We start from the raw sequence: 17,016 nt of genomic DNA, 5'->3' as shown, positions 1-17,016 counted from the left end.
GTGATAAAATGGGTAACTCCTATTCTTCCCCAGTGTGTCTTTCAAGCGAGATAAAATACTTGACAAAATAAAAAAGCCAAATGCCAATGAAAAGCTGAGGCCCTGACAAAGCAAAACTAGACTGAAACAACCTGAGAAATACTTAAAAGACGGGAAAATTATTAGAGAGGTTTGGGTAGAGGAGGGGAGGTAGAAAACTTCCTGAAAGTAATTAAGTAAATTCTTACCTTAGAGCAATGGCATTTTTGGAAAGCCTGGAATAGTGCCAGTGACAGTCTCTTATCTTGATGGTCCTGGAAATAATTTTATTCTCCACAAATTATTTTAGAGTGCAGCTACAAAATAGAGCAAACCCTTACTAGGGAACAAAATGTATTTATTGCAAAATTAATGTGTATTTTTATAGACCATGATCATTGATGCTACATGTTTGTCTACATCACAAGCAAAAGTAGTTAACTTGCAGAAAAAAAAAAAAGTTAATTAAATAAGTAAAAATAAAACAGAAACCTTGCTTTGAAGCTAATGAAAACATAAATTTAAAAGGACAAAGTGTTTCCAAGTTGCAAAATCTGTGAAGTTACAACCTAGGCTCACAAAAAAAATACTGTTTGGAATTTGGTGTGCAAAAGAGAGCACGAAGTAAAATATGCAACAAGACATTGTGTCACCCCTGGGCTGGGACCAAAACCCCTGCTGTATTAATGCCTGTTAAATACCCCTCCAAGGCACGTGGCCACAGTTCTGGGATTCCATGGATTTGAGTGACCCCTCATCTCCCACACCTTTCTGGGCATCAGAGAGCCCTCTGTGAAGGCAGTGGCAAGAATCCATTCCTGTGGAGCAGTGCTCTGGAACGTCTGTGCTGGAAACACCAAGCAAAGAAGACTGGTGTGCACAGCCAAGAACACCGGGCTGAGGTGAGGGCCGTGTCTGTTGGAGCTACAAAAGCTGATCCAGCCTCCTTCTCCCTGCTAGTACAGCTCGTTCTCGTCAATCTCTGTCGGGCTTTTGCCTTGGCAAAGAGGAAAGGAAGGAGTAATGCCGTTCTCGGGGATAGGCTGCAGGGATGGCAGGCACCTTTCCTGCAAGATGGGTGCTTCAGCCAAGTGCAAGTGAGTCTCAAAATAATCCACGGCCTCCCCTTCTTGAATCTCTGCCAGGATCTGGTAGTCCCCGAAGCAGATGATGCACTTCCAGGGCAGGTCGATTTTGTTCAGGTAGCCCAGCTCCGTCTGGTTGACGGTCAGCTTCGTTTTCTTGCTCAAGTTCTTGATCTCGAAGCTGTACTCGGAGGTGTGGAGCTTCCTGTAGAACTGCAGGGAGAACTGGAGGCGGGAGACGCGCGTGTCCACCAGGCTGTAGTGGCAGAGGCTGGAGTCGCGGCCGAACCTGGCCGTGTCGTCCGCCCGGACGCGCTGGCGCCGGCAGAAATCCAGGCAGCGGAACACCATCCTCTCGGCCTGGCCAGGGTGGTAGAAGGTCAGGTGCAGGCACGTCACTGTCTCCTCTGTTTCGGCCTCCTCGAAGGAGCTCATGACGAGAGGAGCCCTCGGGACCAGGGGACGGCAAGATGACGGCACGGAGCGGCTGCGGAACGCAACGGATCGGTTTTGGAGCGACGCCGAAAGGTCTCCTGTGCTCCACTGACTGCACAGCACTTCCAGGCACCCGGGAGCACAGCAGTGGGAGCTCAGCAGCCACGACTCACCGCTGCTGCCAGCAAGCTCTTCGTGAGGGTCTCACAGGCAGATTTATCTTTGCAGGAAATATGTCATTTAGCAGTAAGATTTGCTGGATAGACTTAAAACGGCGTGAGGCAGTACTGGCTGGGCCTGGGTGCTTTGCTCTCGGGTATCAAGAGATCTTTGCCAACACTCTGTCTGCAGGCAGTGGTAAATCAAATATCTATAAAGCATTCCTTGGGCTGTCCAAACTGACCTCTTGCACGGAAAAAGTGTTTAGAAAGTGACTGCTGGGACAGCATGAAAAGTGAATGTAGAAAGTTGGGCCGTCCACGAGACCTAAAAGAGGAATTGTCACCACCTCTAGCTATTTCCCCATTGTCTGCTGGAAAATCCCAACTCTCCGCTGCTGCAGAAGTGCCAAAAGAAATTACTTTTCTTGGGTTTGGTAGTTTTGTGCTGTTTTTTAAAGTTCTTCACAGAGACCACATACTTATGAAACAAATTCTGCTCCAAAGCCTGAGCGACTGCAGTGCATCCTAAGAAAACCCGAGACAGCTCAGGAAAGACTGCCATCTGGTTCTCTAAGTGCAAGGCCAGTGTCCTCCCGCACTAAAACTGAGCCTTGAAAAGGAAAGTCTTGCTATTTGAAAGCAGAAACCAGCAAATGAGTTCCCAGTTACTCACCAGAGAAACATGTGAGCAGCCATTTAACTGGTATCACACAGTGCAGATGTTTCCACACGCAGGTTGCAGTAAGCTTGTCTCACACAGCTCTGGAGCTCACCAGCTCCATTCAGAGCTTTATGAGCAGCTGAATCACCACTGCAATGAAGTGATGATTGTGTTGTGTGATGATGGAGTTGACTTGTGGTTTTTACACACTGCACACAAACACCAAACAGAGTGCGTGGTGGTGTATCGGTGCATCGTTTTCTCTGTGAAACCTCAAAACTGCTTCCTTTGCACCTTTAACACACAACCAGCCACAGTTCTGACACAGTAGCTCAGCAGCCTCAGCTTGGTTACTGAAGCAGGCTGCAACAGCACAGAAGATGAGTGAAACACAGAACTTCCAGCAGGGCTCCCTTTAAAACAAGCTAGGAAATATCATCTGTGCTTTTGGCAGGAACACAGACAGACGCCCTGATAGCAGGTTGCTCCTCTGCCATCTGTGAGCCACAAGCTGTGGTGGCTCCATTATCGGTCCCTCCTCCTTGTAGATTCCCCAGCCCTCTCTGGGACGCTGGAAGCAGCTCAGTGGGCCAGGAGGGACTGTCCCCGTGTCCCTTCCTTGTCTTGCACCACTAAGGGGATATTACATGAGGACATCTTTAGTGAAGGGAAAAAACCACTGAGCGCTTTCATTGTGTTTGCAGCTCAGCCCACAGAGACACTTCTGTGCCTCACGACTTTGATGCGAATTACTGAATTTTATAGACGGCTACATAAATTAAATTTAAAAAGAACAGCCACCCATTGCTTCGGCAGCACCCCCTGATGAGCCTGGCTCTCGGCAGCTCCCACAGACCCCGCTCCAGACCCGCGATCCCCTCACGGCTGCCCAGTCCCGCCTCAAAGGCTCACTGAGGGCGAGCATACTGAACACTGCTTCACGTAAATGCTAAAGGAGTTTTTACTTACTAGAGTGCATTGGCCAGGAGGAACAAACTTTCTGTGGACTTCTCCCTCAGCTCCAAGGCAGCCACTGCGCCGCTGTTGTCCGCACCTCCGCCGTGGCCTCACCTCATCATCCTCTCCTAGGGGACAGCGAGTGTCATCACCCCCACGCCCAGAGGCAGCAGAACAGCGGGAAGCCCTAAGGATACGGGCTCCCGGGGCAGGCTCGGTGCCACCTCCCCACCCCTCAGCACGGCCAGCCCGGGACTTCCCGGACCGACCCCATGGGAGCCGCCCGGCGACATCCCGGTCTGCCCGCCGATCTATCCCGCCCCCTCTTCCCCTCACGTCCGCCCGGCCCGGCCGCCTCCTCACCTGCCGGGAGCGGGGCTCCGGCGGCCGCCGAGGGCTGCGGCGGCTCCTGATTCCCGGCAACTCCTGAGGGGGCCGGCGGGAAGCGCTGAGGCGGGAGGAGCTGGAGCGGGAGGCGGGAGGAGCTGGGATGGGCGGCGATGGGCGGGAAGCGCTGAGGGCACCGCGGGGCCGGAAATAGAGCGTCTTTAAAAATAAAGGGGGGGGGAAAAAAAAAGAAAATAAGAGTTAAATTATTTACTACAGTGATAACTCTAAAGGAATAGCCACAGGTCTGTCCGGGGCCATCTGAACATGTGTTCAGAGCCGTGTCAGGGATCACAAGTCCACGGGCTCAGCTGTCAGACAAAATAATTCCGGGTTTACCCCCCAAATGAACGCTTAGAGGAGTAAAACGCTTTGGGAAGCGTTTTATAAGCATAGCAGTTGACCTGATGTTGTTCTTAAATTGATTGTTTTAAAATGTTTGGTTGTTTGCTTTAAGCAACCGCAGTTGCGGTTGATTGCGCCTCCTTTGGCAAACAGCCTCATGTTCCCCTGGCCCATGGTCTGAACCGATCTGAAAACTTTTCCTCACTTCTCTTTCTTTTTCTTTTCCCTTTACAGATCCTGAGACAGCCGTGGGTTCTTCTTTATGCTTGGTTTTTCATATTCCCCTGTGTTACCCCCCAGCCCAGGACAAGTGGCGAAGCAAACGCGTTCCTTTTCCATCCAGATCCCAAACGTTCCGCGTCCTCCCTTCCCTGTGCCAACACAGCGAGCGAGCACTGAGGGCTTCGTTGCTTTGCCATGGGCCGTCAAATCCTGCCTTGCTTCATCCAAACTGTTTTTCACTTGTGGGCTCTTTTTATATCTTCAGCAAACAGGTCAGTGACTTGTGGGTTGATAAGTTCCCTTGTAGTTCTTGTGAAATAACTTTTATCTGCATGCAGCCTAATAGGGCTGTTCCATGGGCTCTTCTCCCTGACATTGGGAAAAAAAGGGAGAAAAAAGGGATTAAACTGCGTCCTGCAGGCAGTTGTGCTGAAAAGCAGAGAAGGAAAACAGATTGTTCCAACTTTCTCCCACAGGTGAAGGCATTTTTTACAGCAGGCAGGGCTGGGCCTGTGTGCTCACACACAAGAAAAATGAAACACTTTGTGGCCTTCTGGAAAAGCCAGAATTGCGCAACCCTGCTGTTTATTGCATCTGTTGATGGTTATAATTCCTGCCAGCCCTTTGTTTTCCGGAAAACAGCCGAGTCCCAGGTCATCAGACAACTTTTCTGACGGGATTATTTTGATTCTTGTGTCTGTTGAGGTACGTAAGGACCTTTCCCTTTTTTTCCCTAGGATTGTGTAACTTCGAATTAGCTTCATATTCCTTTATTGTTTTATGGTTTAAGTACAGCTCTGTGTGATTTTGTGCAGGGGAGGGCAGGAACTGGATTTACAGCTTCTCTCTTCAATAAGTTTCTAGTCAGTTGAAACGCTGCCAGCTTCAGGAAAACAGCTCCAGGTTTGCCCTTTATGAGGGAAAAAAAAATATGCAGGCGCTCTGTGCCTGTGGGGTTTATGGGTGATCTTCCTGCTGAAATTCTTCTGTTCTGTATATTCCAGTGTTACAATGACTTCTTCTTTTGCTTGAAATTTCTTCGGTCGAAAGTGAAACTGCAGATAAGTGTGTTTGGGCTAATTTAGTGGTTTTCAGGCTGGAAGATTGAGGTGGTTTTGCTGTGGCTGTGACGGTGCATTGTTCTTCTGAGAAGTGATTCCTCTAATTCCAGAGCCAAATCCATAGGTGAATGTGGGAAATTGAAAAATACCAGGAACTTTTATGTTGCTGTCAATCCTAATTGGCTTAGGAAACAGGAGTCAGTGAGGGGAAATGTGTTTCTTTCTCTTTCTGGCTTGTTCGTGGTAGGTCAGAAGAGTTATAGAAGTGTAGTCTTTTAATCGTCTGTGGGAGTGCTTATGAGTTGGGAATGCTGTGATGACATTTCTCGGACACTTGGGAAAAATGCCCTTTATAGTTCTGTCTCTGTTATGGCATAAAAGCCTTTCCAGACCAGTCTGAAACTTTCTCCTTGTCTCTGCCATTTAAATGTACACGATGGAAGTATCCTCGCCCTGCTGAATCAGCAGGGAGCCTGGCCTGATTTCTGCCGTGCTGAGACTTCCACAGTCCCGTCCCTCTCTCCTAAGGTCAGATTTTGCACCTGGTTATCAAAACTGTCGATGTGGTGCTGGCATTTGGGTGGGTTCGGGTGTAAAGGGTGACAACAGCTGTGCGTGTTGCGTGTGAGTGTAACTCCCGTGGTTCTGTGAGCTCAGAAAGCCCAAGAAGGGGGCAGTAGGTGGGTGGTTGTCCCCTCCAGCCCTCTCCCGAGGCACATGAGCCCTGTTTGCTGGCTTGGCCTGGTGTTAATGCCTCACTGTGTCCTGTCACCTGTCACACGAGCCTGGGCACAGGGGGGACCTGAACCTGTCCCTCAGGGACCTGCCGAGTCACCGAGGGGCAGCTGAGTGAGAGCCGACGGATTTAGGGCCATCAACCCCAGGCTGCTCACAGCCCTTTTCTCATTCCAAACCACCCAGGCACTCGGAGCACAGGAGTGGGAGCCAGTAGATGGCAATGTGTGACCAGACAAGGGAAGGCAAGCTTTGTTTTGGGGGATTTTTATGTTTTGTGCTTATTAGCTGTTGGATTGTCAGTGGGGTTTCTTTCCTTTTTCTTTATTTTTCGTTTTTAGTCATACATTTAATTTTGGTAGTGCAAGAGTTGTCGAGGTGCTTGTAAGGTAGTGGTAGTACTGGCAGTGGTAACTTCCAGGAGTTGGGAAAGGCCTAATGGAGTGTGCAACAACCTGTAGTGAGGCTCTGCAATGAGTTCTTGTTACTGTACAGCAGCCGAGGGCCTCATGTTCAAAGAGAAAAGAGACAGGCCCTTCTCAAAGGCAGGTGTGCTCCAGAGATATCCCACTGTATGCCACTGGATGTCAGTGTGAGAGAGAGGAGAGGATGTGTGTTCCCTGAAGTTTTAGCTCCCAGTGCCAAGAGCAGCTCCACTCCATAAGCAGAGAGGAGATCTTCCAAAGGAGGAAGAGAGGGCAAAATCCCCTCTGTTTATTTCCTTCTTTGATCCTTGTTTACTCAGGAAAAAGAGCTCTTCCTCCTTTCTTATCATCTGACCTGAGTAAACTGATGAGGAATATTCACCTTGACTGCTGAAAAGTGCTCTTGACAAGATGAACTTTGTTTGTGTCACTTTCCAAGTTCTCGTTTTCGTTCTACATCATGATCTGCCCTTGGTCCTCCTTTAGAGCCTGTCTGGCTTCTCCCTTTCTCTTCCCTCTCAGTTTCTCTTCCATTTTCCTTTCCCTCCTGCTCGCTGCTGTTCTTCCCTCTCACCATCCTTCTGGTTATTTTTCCTATTCCCTCTGCTGCTCCCTCCACCTTGTGTTTGTTTTTTCTCTAGACCCTTTATCCCTCCACTGCAAAGGAAAAAATAAATGTTGTGGCTATTTTGATAGTGAGGAGGTTGAACATTGCCTTCACCAGTCCCCACATTTTACTCTGGAGGCTGAATCCACTCTCCTTGTCTGGTTTAACACCATTCAGACAGAAAATTTTATGTGCACAGTGAAGGCTGAGCAGAGTCCAGTTCCCTTCATTGAACAAAGAAAGCAATTTTGAACAATTAAGGATAATATAAGCTGTATTTTGCTGATATGTAGCAGGACCAGAGAATATAGTGACCTTTTTGTCGTTTTGAATTTTTTTTTCCCTTTAAGTTTGTATAGATGTGAAGGTGTTGGAGATTCCACACTGTGTGGCAATAAAAACACACTTCCATTATCTCAGTTTACAGCACTCAGGGGCACCCAGCTGGGAGCAATGCAGCCTCACAGGTACATCCATGACCATCTCTCTCTTTTCCCTTCCAAGACAGATATGTCTGCCTCCCAAACTACTCAAACAGCTTGTTTCCTACTCAGGGAAGCAGGTGTCTGGCTCTCCTTCACCTTTGATTGTTCTGGAAGCCCTCCCTCGGGGCAGCTGCTGTTGAGGTTTAGGAAAAAAAGGATTTTTATTACTGTGGGCACATAAATTGGCACTGAGGGGTGGTGAAGGCAGCCGGGTGTCTCTTCCTTGTCCGCAGCCCCTTGCCTGGCACTCTGCTCTGTCCCTGAGAGGAACTCCTGGAGGAGGAACCAGCAGGATTTCAGAGCACAGGGAGCATCCCTTTGTGGCTCTGTGTATGGCCTCACAAGGGAACACTGTTCAATAGGCTTCAAAGTGATCCAGCCCTGGCAGAACCGTGGCTGTGGCCACATGTAATATAGCCTGTAGCTCTTTAAAGAGGATTAGCCTCAGATCAGGGACAGCATTCATTGCTGGATTTCGTGTAAAGTAGAATATGCTAATGGAATGGAAATGTCTACAGCAAACATTGCATAATATTGGGAACCTCAAAATGAGTGCTGTGTCTTGATATCTCTGCTGGGAGCCAAACTTGCATATTCTGCTCGTTATTTCCAGAAAAACTGAAGTTTATGATATCACCACAAGCTCTCGGTAATAAATCAAGATCTGGCTTGCAGTTTTACAAGCAAAGGTAAAAAGATGGCAGCAAGCACTTGAAGGTAACTTTTCAGACATTGTTGTGCTTTGATGATGCTGTAGTTCTCCAACAGAGACAAAACCCACCACAGCTTAAAATATCTTCATTTGGGTTTTCTGCAGCAGGGATGGGCTCTGTTTGATCCTGTGTTCTTTTCCCATCTGCCCATCCATTGCTTTAAGCACCATTTTTGGGATTACAGGAGTCTCACCAGTTTCAGTTCCACGTGTTGTGAAGGGTTTCATTTACAGATGTCATGGACATCTCTCAGAAAACCATTTCAGTGGGATGAAATTTGAGGCCTCACAGGGAATTTCTGCCCCTGATCCAAAGCTGCCTCTGTGCCTGCCCTTGGCAGTGTTCAGACCTTCTGGGGGTGATTCCCTCCTGGCACAAGGAATTCCTGTGAGCTCCGTGTGTATCTGTGGGGTTTGGTGCCACCAAGGCCAGATCTAAACCACAAAGTGATGGATATTAAATACCCCGATGGGCCCTTCTGCCTTTGTGCACTTGAAGTGCCTCATCTCAGCCTGCTGGGGCATAAAAGTGCAAAGAAAGCCTTTGGGAAGAGGCTCCTTCTGGCTGCACTTCCAAAACGTGCACTTTCATTCCTTACTCTCTTTTTCCATCTGTGTGGCTCCATATCTCAGGATTTTGTAGTTCTGGGATTTGTTGGGGTTTTGGTTTTTTTTTTCCATTTTATTTTATTTTGCTGTTTGGAAGGTTTAGGTTTGGTTTTTTTCCTGTAGCCGTGGAGGGTGGTGATACATATTCATGAAAGAGAAGTCTTTCCAGCCCCTGCCTGGGCTGACAAAGACTTAGCTGTTTCACACAGCAAGCTGACTGGAATTGTGTGGGGCCTGCCTGACCAGATTAGAGCAAACAGCCAGCTTATTCCTCCAGTCGTCAGGCCTCCCCTTCCTAACAATTTCCCCAATTGTCATTTTGACAAGGCTGTCATTAGGTGATGGCTTCTTTTGGCCATTTTCAGATAAAGATAATTTCCTTAACTTCCATTTTATTTGACAACAAGTAGTTTGGGAGAGAAAGGAAGTGCTTCAGTAGTTTATGGATTAAGGGTTTGTCACTTCAAAGGCATCTTTGATCTAAAAATATGTGCTGTACCAAATTCATTATGCCTTTTTCTCTTTTCCTTTTTTTCAGAACTTTTAAATTTATTGATCTGCCCCTCAATTATTCCTTCTTTTTTTTTTTTTTTCCCTACATCCCCTAGTAGTACTTGGGACAGCAGTGATGAGGGGGAAAAGCACCCAAGTGGCCTCTCTGAAAAGTCATGACCAGGGTAAAACAACAGGTGCTTTTGTTCCATGCCCTGCTCCTAGCCAGAGGTCCTGCCTGCTCCTGCCATGGCAGCTCCATTAAACTGGGAGGCAGGGAATGAGCTGGGGCATTCCTGTGCTCCAGCTGGCCTGACACCATGGCTCTGCTCTAGGCTGGAGATGGGTTTTGACTCCCTGGTGCCCCTCTGGCCAGTGTGGTGAGCAGTTGCTGTGTGCCTTTGGCTCTGTCCTGTGGCCGTGCTGCACCAAGGAATCCCAAACCTCATTCTGACAAACAAAACTGGAAAGGTTTTCTTCCCCAAGGTGTTTTTTTTTGTAGCTGAAATGCTCTTCCACAGAGCTCTGAGCTCTGGAGCAGGCAGGTGCAGTGGCTGTTGAGTATGTGGCTCCCCCGAGCCCATCCACCCGAGGAGGGGTTGGGAATCCCCTTTGGAGAGGATTTGGGAACCCTTGTGGGTCCCTTCCAGCTCTCTGCAGGGAGAGGGGGCCGTGGTGGGGGTTCAAATATGGATCAGGAGTGGGGCTTTTCCTGCCTTAGCTGTGGCAGGCACTGGGCTTCACTTTCACCCCTCCTCTGCTTTAGGATCCACAAATCTGCAGCCCTGGCTGCAGCAGTGCAAATCCACAATGGCAGCCCATGATCCCAGCCCCACACAGCCTTAGGTGGGGCTGGGCTCTGCCCTGTGTTAATATTAATATCTCTTCTACCCAATTTCTTCAGCTTTTTCTGCAGTGTTACCTCTGCATCCCAGCAGCCAGCAAAGCTCCTCCTTGCTGCCGGAGGCTGTTCCTGATCCCATTTCCAAACAGAAGCACTTCTGCTTCGGCTCTGCCTGGGGAAGCTGTGCAGGGGCAGGCTTCTTTTTTTCCTTTTTTTTTTTTTCTCCCCTTTTGCCTGCTAATTGGCTGAGACCACCAGAATTTGGAGGACACAGATGTCACTGATAGTTTGCCTAGGGAGCACATTCATGCCCATCTGTTGCAGTCTAGAAGGCTGTTCATATATCCACAAGGCCTTCATTTAATTCTTGTCAGAAAGTAATGTAAATCCAGTTTACCTCAGAGGTCACAGCCAAGATTTATGCCAATGAGCCCCCTGCAATTTACACACACTGTAGTTGTATAGGATGAAAAGAAACCCTTTCATGTTGGTGCATATTAACAAGAAAGCTTGCCTTAGGAGAGGCTTTTTGATTAAGATTCTTCCTTATTTTAATACAGCCAGTTGGGGTAGCCAGCTTTACTAAAAGAAAACATCTAATCTTTAATCCAGAGAAGTAAACTAGCTAACTAACTGAATAAAGCCCCTAGCAAATCTATTTATTTTTTTTAAAACCATCTTTCTGTAAGGAAAGGTAAATGCTCTAGGAAAACACAAGCATGTGGGCACTGAAATGTTCAGGGAAACTGAAGACAATGATATTAACTCAGTTATTGAAACCTTTGCTAAGTTATCAAGAGAATGAGTTTGGGGTTTTTTTCCTGTTTTATTTTTTTAATCCCTCCAGCAGCCAAATCCAAAAATGAAGCTGAGCCTGTTATTTTTGCCAGGAGTGGCAGGAAGGGCTCCAGAAGGCTCGTGCACAGATCCACAGGAGGGAGAGCAGCCGAGGGTGCTGTGTGGTGTGCATGCTCCCCCTCACCTGCTGCAGGTAAAAACACCAGCCCAAATGTTCCACTGCTCTCCCAGGGACAGCCTCTTGCCGTTTTTTCAGTCTACCTACAGAAAGCAGAGGGAGGTGAAATGCCAGAATACAGAGTGAAGGTGGGACTGTAACTCCAAGAGATCTGTGCCATGATTTCACCCCTTGTCTTTATTTAGCAAGGGACTCTAACAGCCTGAAGAGCTTCCCTGAAAGTGAGTGTGGCTTTGTTCATCTCAGAGTGGAAAGGCCACAGCACACCAAATTAGGCTGGGGGGGAAAAGCTTGCAGTGCAAGTGGCGTAGGTACTTGGATTGAAAATGAGCTGTTGGAAAAGAAATGCTCTGAAGCACTTTGGTTATTAAAATTGCTGGTAGGAGCAGGCAGGGGAAAACAGGGTGCAAAGATGGATCAGGATGTGCCAACCTGATTGCAAAAGGTTTCAGAGTCGGCCCCTCATTTTCTTCGGGCTCAGTGTAGTTTGAGAGTGTTCCTTTCATTTATCCTCCTCCCTTTTCCTCCTCCCTTTCCATCCTTCCTCTTCTCTAGTTTGCCTGGTGCACGGATTTTGCCTTTCCAGTGTTTTAGGCATGAAGATCAGTATCGTTTGCACGGTGTCATAATGACCAGAGTGGTTTGGGATTAGGAGGCAGGAGAGCAAGGCAGAGCAATGAAAGCAGGGCTCCCATTCCAGGTTCCAGTGTAACACTTAAAATAATTAAAATGTTTATTTGAAAGTCAAAACAGCCTCAGCCATAAATAACCATCCATTCCTCAACTGATTGTGTGGAGTCCCAACTGAGAGCTCTGGGAATAAGGTTTATTTGCTCCCTGTTGGGATTAATCCATAAATGTAGTCTCCACATGGAACTCATCAGGTCTTTGCTTCCTCTTCATTAGTCTCCCTGGAGCTGGAGGGTACCCTGAATAAGATGAAAATTAGGATAATATATTTTCAGAGAGAAAAGGCCTGGCGATCTCTAATTTGTGTTTCAGGACCATAATGCTGTGGAAAATTTCCCAGATGATGTTGTCTGAGAAACCACTGCTTGTTATCCTTGCTGCATTTGAAGTTTGAATGCAGCAATTACATCTTCTTTTTCTTAAAGCCTCCAGAGCTAATTGCAGTCTTAAACCGGCGAGATTGACTCCCAGGCTTCCTTCCACCCATGGCAGAACTTAAAATTCCTTTCTCTTGACAGATCTTTTGGTCTTCTAGCCCAAGGGCTCTGAAATGTCACAGTATGGCCCATTTCTTATTAAAGAGATCATTTCTCTGTGTCCCACCCAATTCTTCCCTCCATCCCTCTTGTTCTGAACCCCAGCCCCAATTAGAGGGAACCACAGAAATGCATTTTTCATCCCCTGAGACCTTTGTAATATTTTTTTTCCATCATATTTGATGCAAGGAGTTATTTTAATCCAGACTGCAGCCAGAAATGGCACTGGTTTTTTTTTCCTCATAATTTCTTTTTTAAAGTATCTTAACGATTACATCTAGCATTTAAAAGCTGGTTTTGTCCAAAACAGCAGTGAAGCAGCTTTCCTGTCACCAAGGAGTGCTTAAATCTTCAATCTGATGCAAAATTGTTTTTATTATGTGTTTCCAAAGAGCGTTTTTAAGTGCATGCTTAGAAAACATTTTTGCCCGGGCAGTTCTGCAGCAAGTCAGGCTGTAATTTTCACCACTTCAAAACCATCTCCTTAAAGTGCCACTTGTTGGGATTTAAGGGAACTTTGAGAAAGCTGATTAGTAACCATTGAGAGGCTTCTAAAGGCCCCCAGAAGTTTTTGCTGTTCTGCTCTTGGGCTTTAGGCTCAGGTCCCATGTTTCCCCAGGAAAGCTGCGTGCCTGGTAATTTCCCCCTCCCAGCTGTCACTCAACGCCACAGCTGTCACAAAACACAACTTGCAAAGTGGCATCTGTGTAAAGGATGCTGATGTGCTTCAGAGCTCCGTGGTGCATTTCAAGCTGATTTTATGATCCCAGTCATTGTCCCCAGTGATGGGTCTCAAAAGGCTCTCTACCTTCTGAGCACTAATGTACAGTTTATTGCACTTCTCTCTGTGGTCCCAGCACTCTGGGGTAGCTGCTGCTGTAAATCATTATTTTATTACTCCGTGTCCTTGCTGTTTATTCAATTCCTTGGAAAAATGTACTTGAAGAAAAAATCCCTTGCTTGCTGACATGCGTGGATCGCCGTTAGGGACCTGGCAGTTTCCTGGTGAGTTAAATCCTCCCAATCCAAGGAAGCCAAGTGCTGTTCTTCCACACTAATTTGAGCTTCCCTGCTAAGCCCTGGCAGCTCTTTGTGAGAGTGGCAGCTTGTGTGGCTCACAAAGCCACGGGGCCCTCCTGCCTGCAGCAAAGACCCAAGCAAGGCTGGGCTTAAAGGTCTGATCTGGGGCTCTGGGCCATAACACAGAGCAGTGGAGCATGTTCCTTGGATGCTCCTAGAGCCATGTTAATTTTTGTAAAGGGAAATAACCCGGTGTTTGCTTGCTTTAGTGCACCTTCACAGCAAGTAGTGCTTGTGAGCATTTATTTACAGGCTGTGAGGTGGCAGCTGAGCACAGGCCTTCTCCAGTGTGCTTCTGCACACTTCTGAGCAGTTTCCAGGCTCCCAGGACTACTGTCCACAGCAGATCCAAGGCAGGTGTAGGTGTGCTTGGGAGACACTGGAGTGGGCTCCCTGGAAAATGAGATTTTTGAGAAATCAATTACACAAAGGAATGGAGTCCGGGCCAGATGGCAGGGATGCTTCATCCCAACCTGGGAGGCACTCCTGGGACAGCTGCAGGCTCCTTCCCACAGGGCTGGGTAATCAGATAAAATCAATTAGCAGATGTCAGTGCAGTTAACAGAGCAGGCCACGCTGGCATAGGTGTGTCAGTGTGACTGCACTTTTCTTTTCCCTGATGGATACCCTGCAACAGGATCAGCAGCTTGTCTAGACCTGGCAGGGTGGAGCAGAGGGCTCTGCTTCCTGGCTGTCATTCCTGGGTTCAGAGATGTGTCCCTCACAGATCCTTAGGGAGGGAGGACCTTTGTGAACTGGGATGTGGACTTGCACCGTGAGCAAATCCCATCGTTGTGCCCTTTTTTGGATTCATCTTTGCCAGTGGCAGGGAATTCAGCCCCATCTTCCGGGGGCACTTTGGACCGTGCTGTCCCTGGCCCCATCTCCTTCTGCTCCTGATGGGAGCCCCTAAAAGGGTTCTGTTCCTGGTGCATCCACAGGGATGTGATCAGCACCCAGCCATGCTCAGCTGCCTCAAACCCTGCAGAGAGTGGCCCCGGTGGCTCTTACTTGGGGCTGAAAAGATGGGCAACACTCTCTAGGTTTTCCTTCTGCTTTTGTCCATGGCTCTGCCTCTGGCTGATCTCTTACTTGCCCCCAGCTTCTCTTATGTGCTCACGCTCTTTCCCTTGGTCTCCCTTTCACAGCTACTTTACTTGTGCATCTGCAGAGGCAGTCAGAGCCCCGCTGAGGAGCTGCTGCCTCCAGGCTCTGTGCTGCTGAATCCCATCTTTCTCCCTGCTCCACCTGCCCCTGCACGGCAGCTCTCTGATCCTCTCTGCTTTCGCATGAGTGCCTCTCTTGTGCCCTCTGCTCTTCAGTCTGGCAGCTTGCTCCTGCTCAGAGCCCTTGAGAGCACGGTGCTCCAGCGCCCAGAGATCCCACAGCCACAGCAGAAAGGGGGGAAAACTGCCTGGAAACATTTTAGCTGCTAAATTGTGAGTGGTTTCCAGCCAGCAGAGCAAACTGTGCCTGTGTGTGTTGTCCTTTGCACTCCCTCCTTCACTGCCGTGGTGTTTTCCCAGGTTTAGATATATTTTCATACTGCTCCTGCTGTATTGCTTCAGACTGCAAAAACAGTTTTCTAAGAGAAACCATCATCAAATCGATGGGGGGAAAAAACCCAAGCCCAAAATATTTATCTTGTGCTTAGTTTTTGAAATCTGCCTGAGCTTTCTGGCAGGTACTGAGCCACATACCTGTGATGGGAACGGTGGGGATTTCCTGCATCACCCCTGGCAGTGTCCTAAGCACCTGGAGGAGAACACTCACACATGGAATGGCATCCCAGGGTGGAAGGGAATGTCTCTGTGGTCTGGGAAGGGCACACAGCAGGCTCCTCTCTGCCGTTCCATCCCGGCTGAGCCCGAGTCTGCCGGGTGGAGGGGCCTTTGTCACCTCCCTGCTCGGGGTGTCAGGGCTCCGCTGACAGCCCGTCCTGTCTCCTGGCACCTCAGAGATGCTGCCCGGGAGCCTGCAGTGATTCCACGCACTCCTCTGATGAAGTGTTTTCTTCTGTTTCCCCCCATCCTTTCCCCCTGCTTGCGCCTTTGGGATAACCGATGACACTTTAGTTAATCATTTCCCCCCTCCTTTGTCTGCCAGGTACCTCAGCCTCCCAGGGACCCTTTTCCCCGGGAGCCCGTGTCCTCTCCCGAGCAATCCATCGCCTCACAGCCCCGGGATCCCTCGGTCGGGCCATGGAGGGGCAGAGCGCCGTGGCCGCGCTGCTGCAGGAGTGCCAGCGAGCCCTGCACGCCGAGCTGCCGCCGGCCCCGGCCCCGGCGGAGCACCGGGAATACCGGCGCTGCCAAGGTGAGCTCTGCCCGGGACAGGCGGCAGCGCCCCTGCCCTATTTCTCGTCTCCGTGAGTGTCAAGAGGTGCCTGGGTTTCGAGGCCGTGAATGGGATGCAGGCAGGGGAAGAAGTGCACTTTGTTGCAGTGAATTGCTGTCAGTTCTAATTTTAGGCTTCAGTAAACATGAGGCTGTAAGGAACAGTTTAGTTTGGGAAGAACAATGCCCAAAAGTTTGCTGATGCACATAAATTTCAGTTATTAAAAAAAAAAAAAGAGAGAAAGAGAAAGGAAAAAAAAGGATGCAACTTCTGAATAAGGGCACATATTTCCTCTCCTTTCATAGGAGCTGGGGGAGGGCCCTCTCTGTTTGTCAGTTTCTCCTCATATATTAAAGAGCTCATTGCCCGAATCTTTATCTTGTAAAATGTGTGTGACCTCTATAAGTGGTGTCCAAGGGAAAAAAAAAAAAAAAAAAGAAAGAAAGAAAGAAAAAAAAAAAAAAAAAAAAAAAAAAAAACAAAAAACCCCAACCCTTTGCAATATCCCTGTTGAAAGGAAAATCCATGCTAGCTAGAGGCTGGAATAAATAACCAGGAGAGGAAGCAGCGTTTAGCGAGGGCTAAATAAATAATAAAAGGATTCCACATTTGCTTCAGTGCTGGCGTTACCTGCTGCAATTTTGGCAGGGCTGCGAAGGGAGGGTTTATTATTTCTCCGCTGCAGCGGCACTGAGGTTCCCCTTTGCGTGCCACATCTGCGGCACTGCCCGCTTCCCAGTCCGGTGTTAATCATGTTTCGTTTTCGCCGTGCTTGAGTGGCTCGGCCCCGACGTTAATGTGATCCTTAAACCCCTTTGTTCGTCCCGGGGCGCCGAGCCGTTGGGAATATGTTTTTCCGAGCATCCTTGTTCTTGCTGGGAGGTCAGCTGCCTTTTCCTGAAGCACCTAAGTCTGTTTGCGCTGGAGGGTGGCGTGGAGGTTTCTGTTATGGATACTGGAAGATTTTTCTCTCCTCTTCTTTTGTTTCCAACAAAGGGCACTTTGTTTCCTCGTCGCAAATTCTTTTAAGTTTTATTGTGGCTCGGCAGAATAGGCTCTTGAACTCCTAATCAGGTAGCGCTTCCCCCACCCACCCCATCCTCCTCCCTCCTTTTCTCCTATTAAATGCCACAAAGTATGAGAAATAATCAGTTTA

General features: G+C 48.4%; 2 protein-coding genes across 20 annotated transcripts in view; one reads left to right on the top strand and one right to left on the bottom strand.

The window, feature by feature from the left end:
* Positions 1-359: 359 nt before the first annotated feature.
* TIFA (TRAF interacting protein with forkhead associated domain) lies at positions 360-3,796 on the bottom strand. 7 transcript variants are annotated; one of them, XM_064416147.1, is made up of 4 exons: positions 3,681-3,796; positions 3,330-3,445; positions 2,373-2,992; positions 360-2,024 (listed from the first exon to the last, which is right to left on the bottom strand). In XM_064416147.1, exon 4 carries the CDS (start codon positions 1,536-1,538, stop codon positions 975-977), a length of 564 nt encoding a protein of 187 aa, XP_064272217.1. In that variant the 5' UTR covers positions 1,539-2,024; positions 2,373-2,992; positions 3,330-3,445; positions 3,681-3,796; the 3' UTR covers positions 360-974. The 7 variants fall into 7 exon arrangements, with proteins under 7 accessions (XP_064272217.1, XP_064272213.1, XP_064272215.1 ...); XM_064416143.1 differs by having other exon boundaries at positions 360-1,590; XM_064416145.1 differs by having other exon boundaries at positions 360-1,590; positions 2,373-2,510.
* A 25-nt stretch (positions 3,797-3,821) lies between these two features.
* ALPK1 (alpha kinase 1) overlaps positions 3,822-17,016 on the top strand; it is a 35,244-nt gene continuing 22,049 nt past the window's right edge. For 4 of the 13 annotated variants that reach the window (XR_010360517.1, XR_010360516.1, XM_064416134.1 and 1 more), the window contains exons 1-6: positions 3,822-4,543; positions 4,748-5,860; positions 7,450-7,566; positions 8,198-8,301; positions 11,132-11,232; positions 15,630-15,839. Coding sequence is in view for 11 of the 13 variants with exons in the window: in XM_064416134.1 (XP_064272204.1) it covers positions 15,725-15,839 (115 nt within the window). In the remaining 2 variants the exon portion in view is untranslated. Of the gene's footprint in view, positions 4,544-4,747; positions 5,861-7,449; positions 7,567-8,197; positions 8,302-11,088; positions 11,233-15,629; positions 15,840-17,016 lie in introns of all 13 variants that reach the window. The other 9 variants (XM_064416129.1, XM_064416128.1, XM_064416124.1 and 6 more) reach the window with 9 other exon arrangements.

Source organism: Passer domesticus, chromosome 4 (genome assembly GCF_036417665.1).
Source record: "Passer domesticus isolate bPasDom1 chromosome 4, bPasDom1.hap1, whole genome shotgun sequence".
NCBI lineage: Eukaryota > Metazoa > Chordata > Aves > Passeriformes > Passeridae > Passer > Passer domesticus.
Note: the sequence above shows the minus strand (reverse complement) of the source record. Positions and strands in the feature narration are given on the sequence as shown.